Source organism: Camelus bactrianus, chromosome 7 (assembly GCF_048773025.1).
Source record: "Camelus bactrianus isolate YW-2024 breed Bactrian camel chromosome 7, ASM4877302v1, whole genome shotgun sequence".
In the NCBI taxonomy this organism is placed as follows: Eukaryota; Metazoa; Chordata; class Mammalia; order Artiodactyla; family Camelidae; genus Camelus; species Camelus bactrianus.
Window position 1 is genome coordinate 37,517,586 of NC_133545.1, and position 20,459 is coordinate 37,538,044.

Genomic DNA, 20,459 nt, shown 5'->3' on the forward strand with positions numbered 1-20,459 from the left:
AACTAAATGTTTTCAGCCACCGTCCTAAGTGCATAGAAAGCAAAGGCACCTGTAGATGGACGGATGTTTGTAGTAGTGGTGAGGGCTATTCAGGTCTGCAGTGGTGAAGCTGCTAGGGACCACCTGATCTCTTTTTCTCCCATGGGGGATGTTGTGTCTGAGGAGAAACCCCTTGGCGCTGGCTCTGACTTGTGAGTGCCCTTTGTGGTAGTGGTGATATTGGTGACTGATGGATGAGCACGCATGGAACAGCCATGTTGCTGGGGATTGGAGCTTGTACACTTGGAGAGCAACAGCAGCTCTGGGATCCGATGGTTCTAGCTGGCCTGTGGTAGTGGTGGGTGTGGAGCCAGAGGTGTGGGCATGTGCAGAGCAGGCACAGTGCCAAGGACTGCAGCATTAGCACTCATGAAGTGACAGTGGCTCCAGGGTGTGGGACACTGGTGAGCCCACAGTGGAGACAATTTATGAGACATGGATGTGCATATAGTGGCAATTTTGCACTCATTTTGCAGTATGTTGACCTTTAGGAATTTACCTTTTCCCCCTCAAATTAGGTATTGTCTCAATGCAATATTGTATAATCTTTTCCCCAGTCATTTGAAATATCAGTTTTAATCACATACTAATAAATTCTCATATGTACTTGATACTATTTTTAGATTCTCTTTTAATCTATTTGTTTCTGAGTCAGAACAACACTATTTCAGCCCTCCCCTCTTTGTTGTTACTGTTTTTCACATTTGCTTACATTCACTTTTCCGGGAAACTTTGGAATGAATGTGCCTAGAATCCTCGTAGCCCCAGGCACTCATCATAGTCTATTGGAATTGCTTTAGATTAAGTCAAAGAGAATTTATTCTTTATATAATTGATTTTCCAATCCATACCAAGTAGGTATATCTCTACTTACAAGTGTGGGCAAGTAACTTAACCCCTCTATGCCCCAGTTTCATTATCTGTAAAACGGGAATAACAACATCAACCTGACAGGGTTACTGTATGTATTGGAAGAATTAATGTGTGAAAGTAGTTTAGAACTGCGAACAGAACAAACACCAGAGTATTATGATTATTGCTGTTGTTCTAATTCTTACAGTTTATTAAAGCTTTATAGTTTTTTTTCCCCTCTGAGAGCCTTACTAATATTTTTTTCTTCTGGATTATATAGATTTTTTTCCTTTTTCAGTGGGGGGCAATTTTAAGTTATATTTGCTAATTTATCATTGCTAGTTTATAGAAAAATGTTGATTCTTATACATGAATTTTTATCCAGCAACACTACCAAACTTTCTTTTTACTTTTATTTTTACAATTGATTCTCTAGATTGTCTAGGCAGATGGTCATTATAATCTATCTACAAATAATTATGATTTCTCAGTGTTTATATGTCTCTTTTTTTCTTTGTCTTCCTGTATTGGCTAGAACTTCCATAACAACTTTAAATAATTGCAGTGATAATAGGCTTTGTCTTTTGTTATTGTTTTGTAAATGATCTTTTTTGCTGTTAGTTGTAATAACCCTATTTAGTTATGGATGTTTCCTTGTGGCCATATAAACCAAAATAATGTTTTAAATTAAAAGTCAGGCACTCTGGATTTAGAGACTTGCTTGCTTCACCAGTGTGCTATTGAAACACTTTTCCCTTGTGACCTACCCTCACTTCCCATATTACTCTGAAAGAATCTGAAATTTTAGCTAGATTTTATAATACTTTCTTTTTAAGAAGTCTCTCTGAACATTTAGATTAAAGACAAAAGCAATTTATGGACTTGACTCCAAAATTTTACTAGTTTATTCGGCAAATAAACTGGTTCTTAACTGTTTCTTGTATTTCATGCTTTCTCTGTCTTAGATTCATAGAGTACCTGTGCTCAAATGATGTTTTTTAGAAAGAGTGTAGGGACAGCACACTTTCTGAATGCCTTTTTGTTTGAAAAATGCCTTTCTTTTGCCGTCACATTAGATTGATGGAATAGTTAATGGATATTTCTGGGTTTTATTCAGAATTTTGTAGATATTGCTTCATTGTTTTCTACCATTGAGCATTACAGATGAGAAATTTTGTACAAAGTTTTGCTCTATGGAAATTTATGTTTTGAAGGGTGTGTGTGTGTGCATGCGTGTGCACATGCATTTCAAATATTTATTCATAGTACATTTTAATCAACACTCAAATCTTTCTTTAGTTTATGGGATTGTTATTCTGTCATTTTTTGGCTTATCTTCTCTTTTTTGAAAATCTATTATTGCTTTTATCATAGTATCTATTTTTTTCCAATTACGTTCTCGGAGAATTCCATGACTGGGTCTTCAGCATTATCAATTTTAGCTGTGTACATTCTGCTATTCAACCTTCTTTTGAGGTTTTAAATTAGGCAAAAATGTTTTTTTCTCAGAATTTCTAAAAACTTTTTTATTACAACTTGTTTTAATTGTATGGATGCAATATCCTCTTAAACTTCTGTGAAGATAATAATTGGAATTACTCATTTAATACTCTATTAGTTCTTGTATTTACCCTTTCTTGAGAGGTCAGTTCATTTGCTCATTTATCTTACTGTTTCTCTTTCATCCTATTTGTGTCTCTTGACTTGGTTGTATATTGATATTTTAAATCAGTTACTAGATTTATTTGTATCAGTAGTTGTTGTTGGAGCCCTTGGTGACTATAATACTTACTTACCTACTAGGCCTCTCCCTTAAATGCAACAGCTCAATACACGATTCTGCTGTGACTGGCAGATTTCAGGACAAGTGGGAACCCGTTCATCCACTCCCAGCTCCACTCTTGACTGCGTAAGTCAGGAAGGAGCTGCAATGGTGGCAAAATAATTTGGTTATTTCACTACCATTCCAAGAGGACTTTCCCCCAACTACTGTTTTTAAAAAACTTACTAGATCTGTGTGTGCCCCTGGACTTCTTATACTCCTTACTTTCCTACTTATATACTGTTATACTTCTCTCTCCAAGCCCAAAATCCATGTGAGAAGGCCTCTTATTCTGCATAGCCTTTTTATAAAACTGAAATATTGAGTCTTTTCAGTGGAGCAATAAAATAGGCAGTCTCTTACCTCTTGTCTGAATCTAACATAAACTTTATGAGGATAAGAACAGTATCTATGCTATTCACTCTGTGCTCACTGCACAGTGCCTAGAACACAGTAGATGTGCCATTAAATATTTTTAGAAATATATATTTGGAAAATGTGTTAGACAATATTTCTGGTATTAAAAATATTTTTATGCTCTACTCAGTAACTTTTATTCTAGAAATTTATCCTGAAGAAATACTCAGAAATGCTCACGGAGTTTTATGTACAGGGATGTTCATGTTGTTTATAATTATGAAAAGTGAAAACAACTCAGAAGTCCCAGCAGTGCTTATCTAAAGCATTGTATATCCTGTATATAGTTGAATATTTAAGAGAAAATTTTAAAAATTAATTTATCTCTCCAGAGGTACAGTCCTCAGCAGTCAATAGAACCTATTTTATCTTAAGCAAAGAACAGCATTTTGACATACTTTAAATAGGATGACTTTAAATCATGCCTTTTAAATTGCTGTAATTTTTAGTAATGTTGTCTAATATTTTTATTTATGCTCCTAAGTAGTTTAAAAAGAATTACATTTTTAAAATATAAGAACAAATAAATGGAAGTTTGTTTTGATGTAATCATAGTATAATGGACATTCAGTAAATAGAGACTATTTTTGTTTTATTCCAGAAAACAGCTCCTCGAACATGGCGAGGTAAAGCTTTCATTTTTGTCTCTGCTAGATTTGTGTATTATATTCTAGTTCAAGGATAATTCACAAAGGTATAACGTTGCTGCTGACACACCGTCAGCAGTGCTTAAGTGGTTCAGCACTGGTAGTATATTTCTGCTGATCCTTCCCACTTTTTAATCTGCTCTCAGTTTTGAATAGTAGTAGGGACTTGACAGCCAGAAGGCTGATTTATGACCACAGAGTACAATTAAATTACCTTCATTCATTCATTCATTTATTCAATAATAATAAACATTAATTTCTATTTCTAGCCCACTGAGCTATTCAGCTACAGACCATCAGGGCAGGTACTGTGGCCCTGTGACTGGTGGCTTTCTGCCACATACAGACGTGGTGGTCAGTCGGTTACAAGTTTAGCAGTGTTATCAGGATACAACAGATGGTATAGCAGTTTTCCTACCCTCAAATATGTCTAACTTTTCAGTGGAGAACAAAACAGGATAGCATTTTTTTATGATGCTAAATTATTTTGTGGAGTACAAGGGAAAGATCAGCATGAGTTGGAAATATGACTTCCTAAATAACAGAACTTTGAGCCTTAAGAGAAATGACAAAGTTACAAATTTGAACTTAATAGAAGTAGCTTATGATGATGACTAATATTTTTGAATCGTTACTATGTGCCATGTACTGTACTATTTAATTCTCATTATAATATTATTCCCACTTTGCAAAAAAGAAAATTATGTTAATTAGATGATATGAGCTGTTACAGAGATAAATACTAACACTGAAATGACTTACCTCAGTAGAAGTTTAATTCTTTGCTAACATACAGTTAAAACCAGAAGTTCCTGATTAGCAGGTGGCTCTCCAACAAGCAGAATTATGACAACGTACAACTAATAATTTAGGTTTTCTGAGTATTCGGCTGAAAGGTAGGAAGCTTTCTAAGGGTAAAAGTCAGGTAGTGCAAACTCATAATTACAGTATCTAGATAATAGAGAACTGTCATGCACAAATGGGTTTAGACCAATTTTGTACAGTTCTAGAGATGTGGAACTTACAGGAAAACATTAGTTCAGTTTTAGAAAAGATTTTCTAACGTTTACAGCTACCCATCTTTGTAATAGGTACTTCTAGGGCATATTCATTTTCAGGAAATAGTGAATATTCAGTTCATAGATTTATGGGAGAGATCCCTGGTTTGGATAGATGGTTAAAGTAGGTGGCCCACATAATCTACCAATCTGTGATTTAGTGGTTCTGAACAAAAGTACCGATTTGGGTATGAAGTGTGTTGTTGTCTTTCTTCTTTCCACAACATGTTCCTGATTTTGTCCAAAGATGAGTTTGACTGAAAAAAAAAAAATGAAGGATTGATTTTAAAATAAATATTCCACATTCCAACTTTGGGTTCAAGAATTATTATAGAAATTAACAAAGTCCATTTTAAACATTATTACTTTAATAAGGAACAAACAGCTTTAGGCACAGTTTTTGACATTCTGTTTTCAATAAAAATTATGTATTTCTGATTATAAAAATAACACATGCTCTAAAAATTTGAAAGATGCAGAAAAACAGAACGAACCTCTGTTAACTTTTTAGGTATATTAACAGCCTTTGCTCCCTGTGCATATATATACATACATAGATGATTTTCACAGAATTAATGTTGTTCTGTAAGTATAGAGTTTTATACTCTGAAAACATTTCCATGCCATTAAATAGTCTCCCAATATATAATCTTTTAATGGCTGTATACATGTGGAAATGCAATAATTTGCTTATTCCTATATATTGATCACTTACATTATTCCTATTTTTGCTGCTAAAAATCCACTTCAGTGATCATCTTTGTAGAAGCATTTTTGTATTTTCATTTTTCCCTTAAGTTAAATTCCTGGAACCAAAATTTAAGCAAAGGAGTTGATCTTTTCTAGGGTCTTAATAAATATTGCTAAATTACAGAAATGTACCCATTATTTCAGTGTGTCTTTTCATGGCATTCTCTCAAACATTCAGTATTAATTTAATATTTGCCAATTTTATAGATAAAATATCTTCTTATCTTTACTATTATTGCATTAATTCTTTGTCCATTTTTCTAGTTAGAAGTTGGTTGATATTTTATGAATATGTCTGTCAGGAAAGTTTTGTTTGAAACCTTTGCTCAGTGAAATTCCATCTTAATCAAAATAGGGTGTCCTACTAATTAGCCCAAATATTTATACAATTCTGCTACTTATAAAATAATCTAGTTTGTGTTATGATTTTTGTTGCTGATTGAATGACACAAATTTGTGAAGCATCCCATATTTTCGTGTTTCTGTGGCTCCCTTCCTCACCTTGTGTAGGACCTTGCTCAAATACCACCTTCTCAAAGAGACCCACTCTCATGATCCTACTTAACACTTGCAACTTCTCCCACCTGTGGCCTCACACCACACCCTACACTCCAGTCTCCTTCTTCCGCTTCCTTTTCCATAGCACTTACCACTTTCTGATGGACTGATAATAGATTTTGTGATTGGCTATGTCTGTTTATTGTCTGTCTCTCCTTACTAAGTGTACTAAAATGTGAGCCTCACAAGGACAGGAATTGCTCACTGCTGTTTTCTCCAAAGCACCCAGAACAGCACCTGGCATATGGCAGGCATTTAATAAATCTTTGTTGAATGAATGAATAAATATTAGTAGGTTATTACTAAGTTAAAAGTTCCTTATCCTAGTGAATGGTAATAGTGTTAACATACTTTATTTTACATATATTACTTTTTAAAAATATTAAGTGAAAATGTCATTTTGTTTTTTGTTTTTATAGCTTATTTTTCACACATTGCAGTTTTTTGCATTTTCTTCCCTTGCCATTTTAATTATGAGGCTGAAGCTGTTTTTGACACCTCACATGTGTGTTATGGCTTCCCTGATATGCTCTCGGCGGGTAAGGCACTCATTCTTGTATAACTACAGCTATGACAACTATAGCAACTGCAGTGTAGTTACCATGGCTTTGCTGAGTAATCCAAAACTAAAGCACTAGGTGTTTTTATCTTAAGTGATTTAAAATGTTAATTCAAGATTCACTATAGAGTAAGAAAAGCAAATTCTGTTAGTATCCTATCAACAAATGCAGTTTTTTGAAGTTGAGGTCTGTGTAAGAGTTTCTTGGCCCATCAAAAGTACCCTCAAGTGCTCTTATAAAGCCAGAGGGGATGCAGTGTAATTACCCTAATATTGTCCTGTTGGGCTCCAGTAATCCCTAGGAAAAAATGTCAATTTTGGGTTTCTGTTACTGTATCTAATATACAAAAGAGCTGGACAAAGTAGCTGGAGTTTTGGGACCAAAGTACTTCTAGAAACACCTTATTTAGTTTTGATTATGAGTGTCTTGCCTTAGAATATCATAAACTTATTTTCCTGAGAGAAATATACATGTTAGTACTAGTGAGGTTTCCCTAGTTATTCGAGATGTCCATAAAAGGCAACCAGATGTTCCAGGATTTAGTTCCAGGATGTTTCAGAATTGTGATTTGCTAATCTGCATCCCTGGTAGTACATCAGTACTAGAAGGATCAGGTATTCCTTCTTTCTTTTGAAAAGAAAGAAAGCTCAATTTTTTAACTGGACTCTGTAATTCCAAAATATTTGCTGTTTTTAAACAATGGGTGATGATAGTTCTGTATATTATTTGTATCAAATGTTCACCCAGCTTGGTTTAAGTAGAAAGGTGAGAATGTATTATTGACCCAATAGTACTCTTCTTATAGGAATTATAAATAAATTTCATTTCTTTCATTTCAGCTCTTTGGCTGGCTTTTTTGCAGAGTTCGTTTTGAGAATTTTATCTTTGGCATTCTAACAGTGATGTCATTACAAGGTTGTGCAAACCTCCATAATCAATGGAGCATAATAGGAGAATTTAATAATTTGCCCCAGGAAGAACTAATACAGTGGATCAAATACAATACCAGACCAGGTATGTAGCTGTTTATATGTATAGCTAGTTTTTAAAAATTATTTAATTATTGTATGTTATATATACATTTATATATATTGTATAGTTATCATTTCATATATATGTGTGTGTATATGTATGACATTTTAAAATGCATTCATACGTTCACAGATTTTGAGCATGCTAATTGCAGTGTTCATTAAATCAAACCTTTTCAAAAAAGCCATTTTGTGTCAAAAAGAATTTTAATTGACATAAAAAATTAATGATCGTTCACAAATTATGTGCTGTAACTCTGAGACTATTATTGTATTTTAACAATAACGGTGACACCTTAAAGAAAAAAATCTTTAATAACAAACTTTCACACCTTGTGACGGGCCGCTGGAGAAGATATTTTTCACAGCGGGAGGGTTAATGGCACCCCTTCTATCACTTCAATCAGTGCGTACTCTGCTCCATGTCTGTAAAACCACTCACATGCAGAAGAGTTGAAATCTTGGATATTCTGTTTTCTTCACTAACTCATCTGAAAAAGATGAGTATACATGCTACTTTTAAACACTCTAAAATATTCTTTTTAGCTTATCTTCTTTTGTTACTATCTTTATCCAAAACCACGTCAAGCAGATGGACATTTATTTCACTTTTAAATACCTTTCCAGAGAATAAATCTATCCTATGATATTTTCTGTAAGTAATCTATAATCTTGTCCTAGACAATTTTTGATGTTTAATAATCTTCTCTGGCACAGGTTATTCGCTATGGTTTATTTAAATTTATCCTGTGACTCTTTGAGCCAATTTTCTTTTATCTCTTATTTGGCAGTCATTGTTTCACTAATCAGCCATCATTAATGTAATCTTTGATAAGCTTTAACTCAGATCTATTTGCTAGTCTATGGTTTTCAAAGGCTATAGGTGACAATACCTCATCACTTAGAGCTTCCAAGCTAGTTTAATCAGAATTGTTGAATTAATCCTCTGCTGGCCTTTTTCCTGTAGTAATACAAGGTAGTTACTCCCTTTGCTGCCCCTTGTCCCTCCCCAGTTACAGCTGTTTTTCCAAAGCTTTAAACAGTACCTGCTCTTTTCATCTTTTCTTGTGTCTTTCTTTGTTCCAGTGTTTGTCTTAGGTTCCTGGCACAGAGAGCCTGTGTTTGGCAGCTTATTCTTCTAGTGATAACTCCCACAAACTCCTACCTCGTCTTTAGCCACCTCTTCTTTCTTCTTACCAGTCTTCCTGATCCCTGTGTTATGAGTTCTGTTATGTTTACCACATGTTTATTTAAAGCAGCATGAAGTTCTATAGTAAAGGTGGTAATAGGGCTTACATTCAGGTCTACCTGTAAGGTTGTGTAGTTTGTGCATGACACAAAGGTGCTCAGGTGAGAGGACAAGTGGGAACTAAGATCCAGCCTATGGGCCACTTACCGAGTCTTGTAAGTGAGGCTCTGTCAAGTTTCAGAAGGGATGCTCTTTTCTAATACATGCAGTAGGCTAAGGGGAGAGTTAAATATTTGTGTAAAAATCCTATTCTTTCCCTGTCCTGCTCATATTTACTTTACTGCCAAGAGGAAGGAAGCTGGTGGGGGTATTTCTCCCCTTCTCTCTCTGCTGCAGGTGGTTTCTTCTCAGTGGTTCCAATTCTTGCTGGACAGGCTTACCTAGTTTCTTCTGGACGATCCTGGCCCTGGGCTTCGGGTCCCGCTAGCCCAGGGTTTCTCAGCCTTGGCACTGTTGACGTTCGGGCTGTCCTGTGCATTGGCTGGACAGCGAGCAGCATCCCTTTCTTCTACCCGTGGATGCCAGTAGCACTTCTCCCCTGCAGTGTGCCAGCCAGAAATGTCTCCAGAAGTGGACGGTGTCTCCAGGAAATAAAATCGTTTCTGACTGAGAACCACTGCTCTAACCTAGGAGTTTTTCATCATTAATTATTAAATGTTAAAACAGCAGATACACATATACTTCAATTTATTTATATACTTTCAAATTTAAAGCACATAAAGAGATTTCCATTCAAAGTTACATTTAGAATGCTTCTAAAGCATGCTTACTTTTTTTGAAAGTAAATATTCAGTTATTTACAGTAGAGCTGAATAATATGCCTTGTTATTAGTTATTTTACTGTGCTGATTAAAAATGATAATAACCATCCTAATTATGTAATCATTTATTATACAAAAGTGCCAGAAAGTAAGTGTTTCGTCTTTTTGTCTTCCAAGAGAAAGAACTGAAACTGAAGCCAGGTAGTAGACTTTGCTGTATCACTAGTTATAACCAAAGGCAATACATTTATACATGCTGTTACTCCAGAAAGTACTGCTGACACATAATGAAATGATGTGATGAAATGTGTAAGTTTATAAAGTCAAGCAGAAACTAAGGAAACTTAGTTATGAGTATTTAAAAATGATCTGAAGGAAGAAAACAATACTTTCATCTGTCTAGTCCTCAGGATTACAGTTTTCAACCCAAAGGAGTCATTTTAAAACATATACCATAAGACTTGCCCTTTATAACAATCTCTCAGTTCCTAGAACTTTAAATTATTGGAACAAGATATGAAATTTTAATTCTTTCCAGTCCTTTGTGTCTTTGTAGTACTGTCTCTTAGCATAGTGCTTGAACATGGCAGGACACTGTAGTGAAGTGGCTAAGAGGCTGGGCCTTGATACTTCCCAGCTGTGCAGTCTTGGGCAAGTTACTTAACTAATAACAGAACCCATTTCAAAACTGTGCAGATTGAATTGTGTACTCCTAGTAAAAGTATTTAGCAGCTCCTGTAACAAAGATAACATTTAACAAAAGTTGGTTGTTATTATTATATAGACAGTAAATATTAAGTGAAGAAAAAGATTGCCAACAATGTTATTATTTAAATATATTTCATCTTTCTTAATTTGGGTTCACATATCATAGATGAGTAACTTTTGGTTTTCTTTAAAACATATCGGTAAGGACTATAATCTTGTTTTGCAGATGCTGTTTTCGCAGGTGCCATGCCTACAATGGCAAGTGTCAAGCTCTCCACTCTTCACCCCATTGTGAATCACCCACATTATGAGGATGCAGACTTGAGGTGGGAACCTACAGAACACTTCAACCAGATGCACTGGCAACTTCTACTGACTCAGGAATAGGGACAGTTTTTACGTACACACACACACACATACACACTCTCATCCTCATATTCATGCCAGAAGTTTAAAAATGTATAATAACCATCCAGAAATTACAGTATGTACCTGTTGACCTAAAGCAACCTTTGTAAATCTCTGAAAACTAAGAAAAGCAAAAGGTGATTTTGCTCAAAGTGAAAAAATATGTCACATTTATGACTCGCCTCATAAGGTGTGTTTCTGTGGGTGTGTGCATTCCAGTACAACTCCTAGGTAGTAGTGATAAGAAGGGGGATGGATTTGGCTCATGGCCGTGATTTGGCTCATGGCCATAGTTTGCCAGCCGCTGCTCTAGATTCCACAAGCCATCTGCCTGATTTAAGAAACCATTCTTGATCCTACTGGTGGCCAATGACTAGCCTTTTTTTAACAGATAGAAACAGTACATGAAATTTGCTATATTAAATGCTTTTATGAAAATTTGGGGTGCTCTTTTGCTAGCTGATGATGAGAATTTTAGTTTCCACTGGGGTCTGAAAGTTTTGCTTTCCTTAAATGACTGACTTTAAAAAAATTATTTTAATCATTCTAGTAATTGTCAAGATAAGCATTTTCTTTTAATGTGTTTTTGGCCTATTATTAGAGGTAAAATTTTAAATTATTTAAAGTTTTATGTCTGGTTGTGGAGATAGGGCATCCCACATGCTTAAAATTCTAAGAAAAGTCTAATGCATAACTGGTAATTTGTTCAGGATTTTATAAACTCCCATTTAGGGTTAAATCATCTGTTGTACCATATTTTGGTAAATATCCTTGTCTTTCAAGCTTCTGTTAAGTTGCTTTCTCTACCTGACTGCTACCTAGATGTCCACTGTTTAATTTTTCTATTTGCTACATTCAGCTTGAACATGTATGCTTTTCAGAGCTTCTAAAGACAAGCTTATGTACTGAAATCTGTATTTTCATTATGTTTGGCTCCTATCTGAATGTGTTCCAGATTCATTACAACTTATGCAAAGCAAACTTTATGTTCTGAACTGTTATGCTGCTACCTGTGTCTAGGCTCTAAATTGGTTTATACACTAAAAATCACTACCTGCACAATTCAAATTGCTGCAAGTTTTGGCACATGCAAAATATAAGTAGGAATGTGGAAATTGCTATCCCCAAAATAATTCATGCTGTCTGGGGTCATATATAACTATGCTCTATCCGGTAAGCACTGAGATTTTAATTTGCTAGCAGAATTTCTTTAGTCAATTCTATTATCATTTATGTAAAAAAAAAACTTAACTTGTTTGAATTTAAAGGGCTCGGACAAAAATAGTTTATTCTGCATATAGTCGAAAATCTGCAAAAGAAGTGAGAGATAAGTTGTTGGAGTTACACGTGAATTACTACATTTTAGAGGAGGCATGGTGTGTTGTGAGAACTAAGTGAGTATGAGCCCTATGCTATATGATACGGTCTATTTTTAGGCAGCAAATGTTTTACTTTATTACAGCAGTCATGATTCTTTAAGAATTTTCATTTTAAATTAATTCCATTAAATTTTACTCTGGCGTTTTATTTGTTTATTTGTTTTTATTTTTATATTTTTTAATACAGGTACTGAGGATTGAACCCAGGGCCTCATGCATACTAAGCATGTGCTCTGCCACTCACTGAGCTATACCCTCCCCCCAACCCTGGTATTTTATTTAAAATTATTTCATGTAGGAAAGTAAAATTATACTATTACTTGAGTATAATCCAATTTCAAAAATTACAGTGTACTTTAGTATCCTAATTTTTTTCATTTTAATTTTGACATCTTAAATGTAGCTCTTTTCCATAATTTTCACATTTTTATGGTAACTTTTATTAGATGTATGAAATACAGATTTGAATTTACAACAAAGTGAGATATTGGCATTCTACTACTAAAGCTGGATTACAGTGGATTTATAGGACTCATAAGAAAAGTTTCACATAATTCAAAAAGACATAATATGACAACATTTCTAATTAAAATATTTTAGTTTCTAAATTTTGAATCTCTAGAAGTACATAATATTCTAAGATGTGTAATGGGTATCTTGAAGCCTTTCTTTAGTCTCCTTGACTTAAGAAGTCCTTAATTGTATTAATTTTAACATTAAGAATTTTCATTTCTTTTATAGATAATTAGGAATTGGCTATAATAGATTTTTGAAGAGCGAAGTTTAGAAATTTTAGTAGCTAATTTTTGTATCTAATTTTCATATATATTATATATATATATCTAGGAAGCAATGTTACCTTGCAAAGGAATAAATAGGAATATCATATTGTACATGCTTATCTTATTAATTTAATTTGAAATTTAGTAAGACAAAGTATACTTTAAAACAAGGCATATTACCACAAATAAAAATGAATATTTTATAATGACAAAGGATTAATTCATCAAAAATATGTAGCAATTTAGCATACCTCTAAACAGAGCTTCAAAGAACACAAAATAAAAATGTGTAGAACTAAAAGAAAAAGATAAGCAAATCTTCAATCATGGTTAGAAATGTTAACATTCTTTTCTCTACTGGGAAAAGTAGATAAAAAGTAGTCTGGGATTTGCAGATTCTAACTACTAACATAAGATACTTTTAAAAAATAAGGTCCTACTGTATAGCACAGGGAACTATATTCAATACCTTGTAATAGCCTTTAATGAAAAAGAATATGAAAAGGAATATATATATGTATATGTGTGTGTGTGTGTATATATATATATGTATATATATAAAACTGAATCACTATGCTGTACACCAGAAATTAATCCAACATTGTAAACTGAATGTACTTCAGTTTTTTTTAAAGTAGGATATAAAAGAGATGAACAACAAATGTTATCAAATAACCTGACCCAACTGACACAGAACACAGCAGGAAACAGCTGCAGAATACACATTTGTTTTAAAAGGCAGGTGGAATGTTCACCTAGAGAAAACACATGCTGGGCTGTAAAAATGGTCTCAATATGTTTAAAAGATTTAAAATGACACAGAATTAAAATAGAAAACAGTAATAAATAGATACCTAGTAAGTCTATACATATTTGGAAATTAGGCGATAAACTTATGGATAATTTGTGGGTCGAAGTAAAAAACCACAAAGGAAATTTAAAAACACTATTTTTGCTTGAATAGAAAAGGAGTCTTTTAACAATGTTGCTGATCTAACTGGATATAATATATAGAAGAAAAATTAAACCGTGACTCATACTACAATACACCATACCCAGAGATTAACTTGACATGGATTACAGAGCTAAATGTAAAAATCTGAAATCATAAAGATTTCTTAGACTACAGAGTACTAGCCACTAAAAAAATCAATAAACTATATGTATCAAAATTGAAATATTTTCCTCAAAAAGATATTTTTAAGAAAATAATAAGGCAAGCCATAGACTGGAAGAAATAGTTGAAAGCATGTATCTGACAAAGAACTTATAAGTATAGTTTATATATAAAGAAATTATACAGATTAATAATAAATGACAATACAATTGAAAATGGACAAAAGACTTGGAAAAACATAATTCACCAAAGAATATGTGTAAATGACCAATAAATACATGAAAAGGTGCTCAATACTGTTAATGTTCAGGACCTGCAATTTAAAACCACAACAGATACCAATACACATACTCTTAAACAGATAAAAATTTTAAAACTAAAATACCAAACGGAGAGGATACAGAATAATTGTAAATCTCTTACATTGCTAATGGGAGTGAAAACAATACAACCATTTTGGAGAACTATTTAGAGGCGTTGTAAAAAACTTTAAGTGTATACTGACCTTATCACTCAGCAGTTCCAGTCCTAGGAATTTAAACAAGAGAAATTAATACATCTCTCCAGCAAGGATGTGAGAGCAGCTTTATTCATAGTAGCTCAAAACTTGTATGTAACTTCTTGCTTTTACTTTGCTGCTTTTAATATTCTCTTTTTATGTTTAATTTTTTGCCATTTTAATTACAGTGTGTCTTGGTGTGAACCTCTTTGGGTTAATCCTATTTGAAACTCTCTGTGCTTCCTGGATCTGGATGTCTATTTCCTTTCACTGGTTAGGGAAGTTTTTAGCTATTATGACTTTAAAAATGTTCTCTACCCCTTTTTCTCTCTCCTTTTTCTGAGACCCCTAAAATGAGAATGTTAGTATGCTTAATGTTTTCTCAAAGGTCTCTTAAACTGTTTTCATTATTTTTTTTCTTTTTTCTGTGTAGCGTCAGTGATTCCCACTGCTCTGTCTTCCAGTTCGCTGATCCATCCCTCTGTATCATTTAATCTACCAATGGGTCCTTCTGGTGTAGTTTTTAATTTCAGTTTTTGTATTATATAGCTGTTTAGTTGTTTATATTTTCTGTCTCTCTGTTAAACTTCTTACTGTGTTCATCTATTCTTCTCCCAAGTTCTTTGAGCATCTTTTATGATTACCTTGAATTTTTTATTTGGTAGATTGCTTATCTCCACTACACTTAATTATTCTTCTGGGGTTTTTATCTTTTATCTTTTTTCTTTGTTTAGAACATATTTCTCTGTCACCTCATTTTGCCTAATTGACTGTTATTTTTACTATGTACTTGGTAGTCTGGTTATGTTTTCCAATCTTGGAGAAATGGCCTTTCGTAGGAGACATCTTTGTAGACATCTTCGTAGGTCCCAGCAGTGCACTCCCCTCTGGTCACCAGAGCTGTAAGCTTCAGGGGTACCCCCTGTGTTTGCTGTGTGAGCTCTTCTGTTGTGGCAGGCTGAGAACTGTGAGTGGTCTGGTAGGCATGGCTGACCCCTAGACCTGGTGGTTGCCATTCCCTGCCTTGTGTGGAGGCTGTTGGCCCCTGGTGAGTGAGGCCAGATGCTGAGGCACCTGGGTCCAGGGCCCAGGGTGTGCCAAAGCTGATGTTGGCTAGCTGGTGAGTGGAGCCAGAGGCCAGGGAGTCCCAGGAGAAGTGTCAGCCTGCTGGTGTGTGGGCTGGGTCCTGACATGGCAGGCTCTGGGGCAGTCCTGCAGCTGATGTCCACTGGGTGTGTCCAGGGGAGTCAGGGGGTCCTAAGGCAGCTCGCCTGCTAGTAGGCAGGGCTGTGTCCCCACCAAGATAGCTGCTTGACCTGAGTTCTCTCAATCCTGGTGCCAACAGGCTGGTGGGTGGGGACAGGTCCCAGTGCTAACTAGAGGAAGAATTCCACAGTGGCACTTGCCAGCACCAGTGTCAACATGATAGAACAAGCGCCTCAAAATAGCTGAGCTCCAGTTGCTTCCTGTCTCTCTAGGAGGCTCTCCAAGATCAGCAGGCAGGTCTGACCCAGGCTCCTTTCAGATCACTGCTCTGCCTGGGTCCCATAGTGTGCAAGATTTTGTGTGTGCCCTTTAAGAGTGGAGTCTCTAATTCCTATAGCCCTCTGGCTCTCCCAGAAGTAAACCCCACTTGCCTTCAAAACCAAATGTCCTGGAGGCTCATCTTCCTGGTGCAGAACCCCCTAAACTGGGGAGTCTGATGTGGGGCCCTGATCCTTCGGTGCTCTGCAATTATAATTATCTTCCCATTTGTGGTTGCCCACTTGGGTATATGGGTCTTGACTTAACCACATCCATGCCCCTCTTACCTGCCTCATTGTGGTTCCTTCTTTATATCTTTAGTTGTATAAGGTCTTTTCTGCTAGATTCCGGTCTTTCTCATCAATAGTTGCTCTGTAAATAGTTTTAATTTTGGTGTGCCCATGTGAGGAGGTGAGCTCAGGGCCTTACTGTGCCCTTTTGGCGCTCCTCCTTGGAAATAATCCAGTTTTAATCGAATTTTAATGTTAAGTAAATTGTGATACATTGAAGATGCCTGCTATAATTCCTAGAGCAAACCACTTTAAAAATGCAAAAAATAACTAATAAGCCAATAGATTAATTAATGGTATAAGAAAAAGTTTTTACTTGACAAAAAAGAAATCAAGAAAGAGAAACAGATGATCAAAAAAGATATGAAACAAATAGAAGAAAAAAAATGGCAATCCTAAATCAAACCATATCAGTACTTGCAGATGTGAATGGGGACTAAACACTCCAGTCAGATGTCAGAGATTGACAGACTGAATACAACAGCAAAACCCAACTATGTTCTGCCTATAAAAGCTGCATTTTAAATAAGAATACATGAAGGAAAGGTTGAAGGAAAAAGGATAGAAATGCTACCATGTGAGTAATCATGTGTGTTACGTGTACTAGATATGTATTACCTAGCATCTACTGGAAAAGCAGAACTATGGTGCAGAAAGGAAATCAGCGGTTGCCTGGGCTTATGTCTGGGAGAGGGGATTGACTCTAAAGGGGTACAAGGGAACTTGCTGGGGTGTTGGAAATTTTCTATATTGTAATTATGGTGGTGCTTACATACCTATACACATTTGCCATACTTATCAAGCTTTACACATAAAATGGGTGAATTTTATTGTGCATAAATTATACCTCAATATAGCTGTTAAAAAAAATAGAAACCAATTTTACCTGACTTCTTCCCTTTAATGACTGTCATGCAGGGTTATTCTGTAGTGAGAAATATTATCTCATTCAAGTCCACTCATAGAACTACCCAAAGGGGAAAGGGTTGAGGGGAATAAAGTTGGCATAAGAACTACCCTTCCCTGCTTTGGGCTGTATATGTTTTCATGCTAATCCAAGTCAACTTAAGCTCAAAAATATGAAATTCATCAGGAATTAAATTAACTTTCCTTTAATTTGTCTCTTTCTACTATAAATGGGCCTTATGTTTGGATGGCAATATCACTTATAAACTATATTTCATTTATATTTCATAAATAATATATTTATGAATGTACACTGAGCCGTGGTTATTTGATTCAATAATACATTGGTTATTTGGTTAAGTGGAATATGAAAATGCAGCATACTTCGATTTTTAGTTTAAATGTTGAAATTATATTTTTTGAAATGAGGCTTTAAAATCCTTAATTTATTAAATAAACTAGTCTCTAAAAACTAAAAAACACTTAGTAATTATATTTCATCTAGATATGAATACATTTTAATATAGATGTATATGTGCCAATTTTTTTCAGACCGGGTTGCAGTATGCTTGAAATCTGGGATGTGGAAGACCCTTCCAACTCAGCTAACCCTCCCTTATGTAGCGTCTTGCTCAAGGATGCGAGGCCTTACTTCACCACAGTGTTTCAGAATAGTATGTACAGAGTATTAAAGGTTAACTGAGAGTGAGACCACCCTTTACACCGTGGTGCAAAGAAGTGTGACAAAAATAGCCACTTTAGTTTATTTACATTAATAAAAATCACAAGCTTTAATAAGGGACCCTTAAAAACAAGATAATAAAAATGATCTAAAGTTTTTCTGAGTAAATTATTTCATTATTTTCTATTGAATGTCCACCTTATTAAGCTTGTCATATAAATGACTAAATCATTTTACGCCATAAACAAATCTTCATCTTAAAGTTTTAAAGAAAATATATATGTAAAAGAACAAAGAAATTTAATAAATCAAGGATTTGTAAGTCCTTTTGTATCCAACTAGGTGAATTGCTTTAGATTTTCTCTAGTACCAGGAGGTACCAGCTCAAACTCTAAACCACTTAGACTTAATGCAGTTTCTGAAATGACACTTCCTTAAGATCCCAGTACTGATCACAACCTCTTTACCTCTGTGAGAAAATTTGTTTGTAACCATGTGTTTTTTAAGGTTTTTTTGCTTTTACTAGCCTTCAGGAAAGATCTTTAATAGCTTTTAATGACTTTCTTATCATTTAAAGGTTTTTTTTAAAGCTTATTTTGTAATGTTTTGAATCTCTTTAAATTTATTTATCCAACCAGGTATTTTCCACTGATTAGTTCTCAACTTAAGTTCACCAAGTTACTAATCTGTCTTTGGAATCCAGTGGTTTTTCTTTTAATATCCAAGTAAAGTAAAAACTGTTACAGGACACAGCCAAATTCAGGGGTTAAACATAATCAGAAAAGAAAATCCAGTTAAATGTATCAAATGAGATTGTAAGAGTCTAGGTCTTGAATGAAGCAAAGGCATTTTCATCTTGACAGCCCTATGGCTCATTGGACATAGTCTCTTTTTTTGGTCACCATCTTTTGTAATAGTATGTTTTTAAGTTTTCATTTCTTTTGGTTTTGGATGAGGAAGGTGATGTTTTATAAATCCTCTTCCCCAATATAAAACCTTCCAATAATAATGCTTTGAAAAGTGGTAAATAGTTATCTTGAAGAGATTGTGGCCAAATGGAAAGATAAACATTCTCTCTCTGCTTGGTATATATTAAATATGCCATATCTATAGTATTTTAATGTGCATCTTCTTTAATCGTCTTGGAATTCTTGTAATTCCCTTATGTTTTTGACCCTCTACATTTGAGATAACAAAATGACTTAATTCCATAGATTAGTTCATTTATAATAGTAGAAAATTATATATATATGTATATATATATAAAATATATACAGGAAGACCAATAAAATTATTTTTCAACTATTATAGTCGTAAAATATTTTAATACAAGATACAAAACAGCTAAGAAAGCATACCAAGTTTTATTTATATTTGCATTTTCAAATAATTCGTCTTGTTATAAGTATGGGGCAAAGAGGGAAAGGAGACATGATACCTAACATTCATAAAAATTGAAATACATTTTGGGTGATATTTTCATAAGAAATATTTTTTAAAAGTTGGTAGAATTTTGTAAAAGAACTGTATTAACTAATAAAATATTCAATATAAATATAGTTACATGGATTTATATATAGGGAAACAAAATTATTTTCAACTTTTATAGTTGTAAAATATTTTAATACAAGATACAAATCAGCTAAGAAAGCATGACATATTTTACTTATTTTAGCATTTTCAAATAATTTGTTTTGGTGCCAGTGTGAGGCAAAAAGGGAAAAGAGATACAACCTCTAACATTCGTGAAATTAAATTAACACATTTTTCATGGTATTTTCATAGGCAACATTTTAAAGAAGTTGGTAGAATTTAACAACAAAAATGGATGAGTTGTATTAACTAAAAATGTTTCATATAAATATAATTTATTAACGTGGATTTATGTTATTTTCATGTGCTATTTATGTTTAACATTAAAAAAGCCCTTGAAGATCCTTTGTGTGTTTTCTTTCCTCGTTCTTTACTAAGAATACATTTAGAAATTGAAATCATTCTGACATGAAGGTAGAAATCATAGTGTCCTGGATTTATTAACCATATTTACATTGGCAGTGATCTTTCTTAGCCATTTTAAAACAATTCTGGGTATACCCACACAGAAGGCAGTGTAGTGTGGTGGAAATAATGTGGGCTTTGTAACCAGATGGATCTAAGTTTGAATCCTGACACTTCCACTTACTAGGTATATTACCTACCATCCATCCAAAAATATTTATTGAGCAGTTACTGTATGCCAGGCACTACGCTAAGCTTGGTCATGTTACTTGACCCTATCAACCTCAGTTTCTTCACCTGTAAATGAGAACTCACAGTATGTACTTGGCAGGGTCATTTTAGGATTCACGAGATAATGTGTTAAAGCACATACAGGCACTTGACAAATGTTAGTTCCTTTTGTTCTCTCTCCCTCACCCGCT

The 20,459-nt window shown here is 34.3% G+C and overlaps 1 protein-coding gene across 3 annotated transcripts in view; it reads left to right on the forward strand.

Moving 5' to 3' along the window:
* DPY19L2 (dpy-19 like 2) overlaps positions 1–19,976 on the forward strand; it is a 77,993-nt gene extending 58,017 nt beyond the window's left edge. For 2 of the 3 annotated variants that reach the window (XM_010955387.3, XM_045516952.2), the window contains 6 exons: positions 3,732–3,756; positions 6,563–6,682; positions 7,543–7,717; positions 10,679–10,778; positions 12,129–12,254; positions 17,910–19,976. In XM_010955387.3, the coding sequence (XP_010953689.1) occupies positions 3,732–3,756; positions 6,563–6,682; positions 7,543–7,717; positions 10,679–10,778; positions 12,129–12,254; positions 17,910–18,060 (697 nt within the window). In that variant the 3' untranslated portion in view covers positions 18,061–19,976. The remainder of the gene's footprint in view (positions 1–3,731; positions 3,757–6,562; positions 6,683–7,542; positions 7,718–10,678; positions 10,779–12,128; positions 12,255–17,909) is intronic. The other variant, XM_045516953.2, reaches the window with a different exon arrangement.
* The last annotated feature ends 483 nt before the right edge of the window (positions 19,977–20,459 follow it).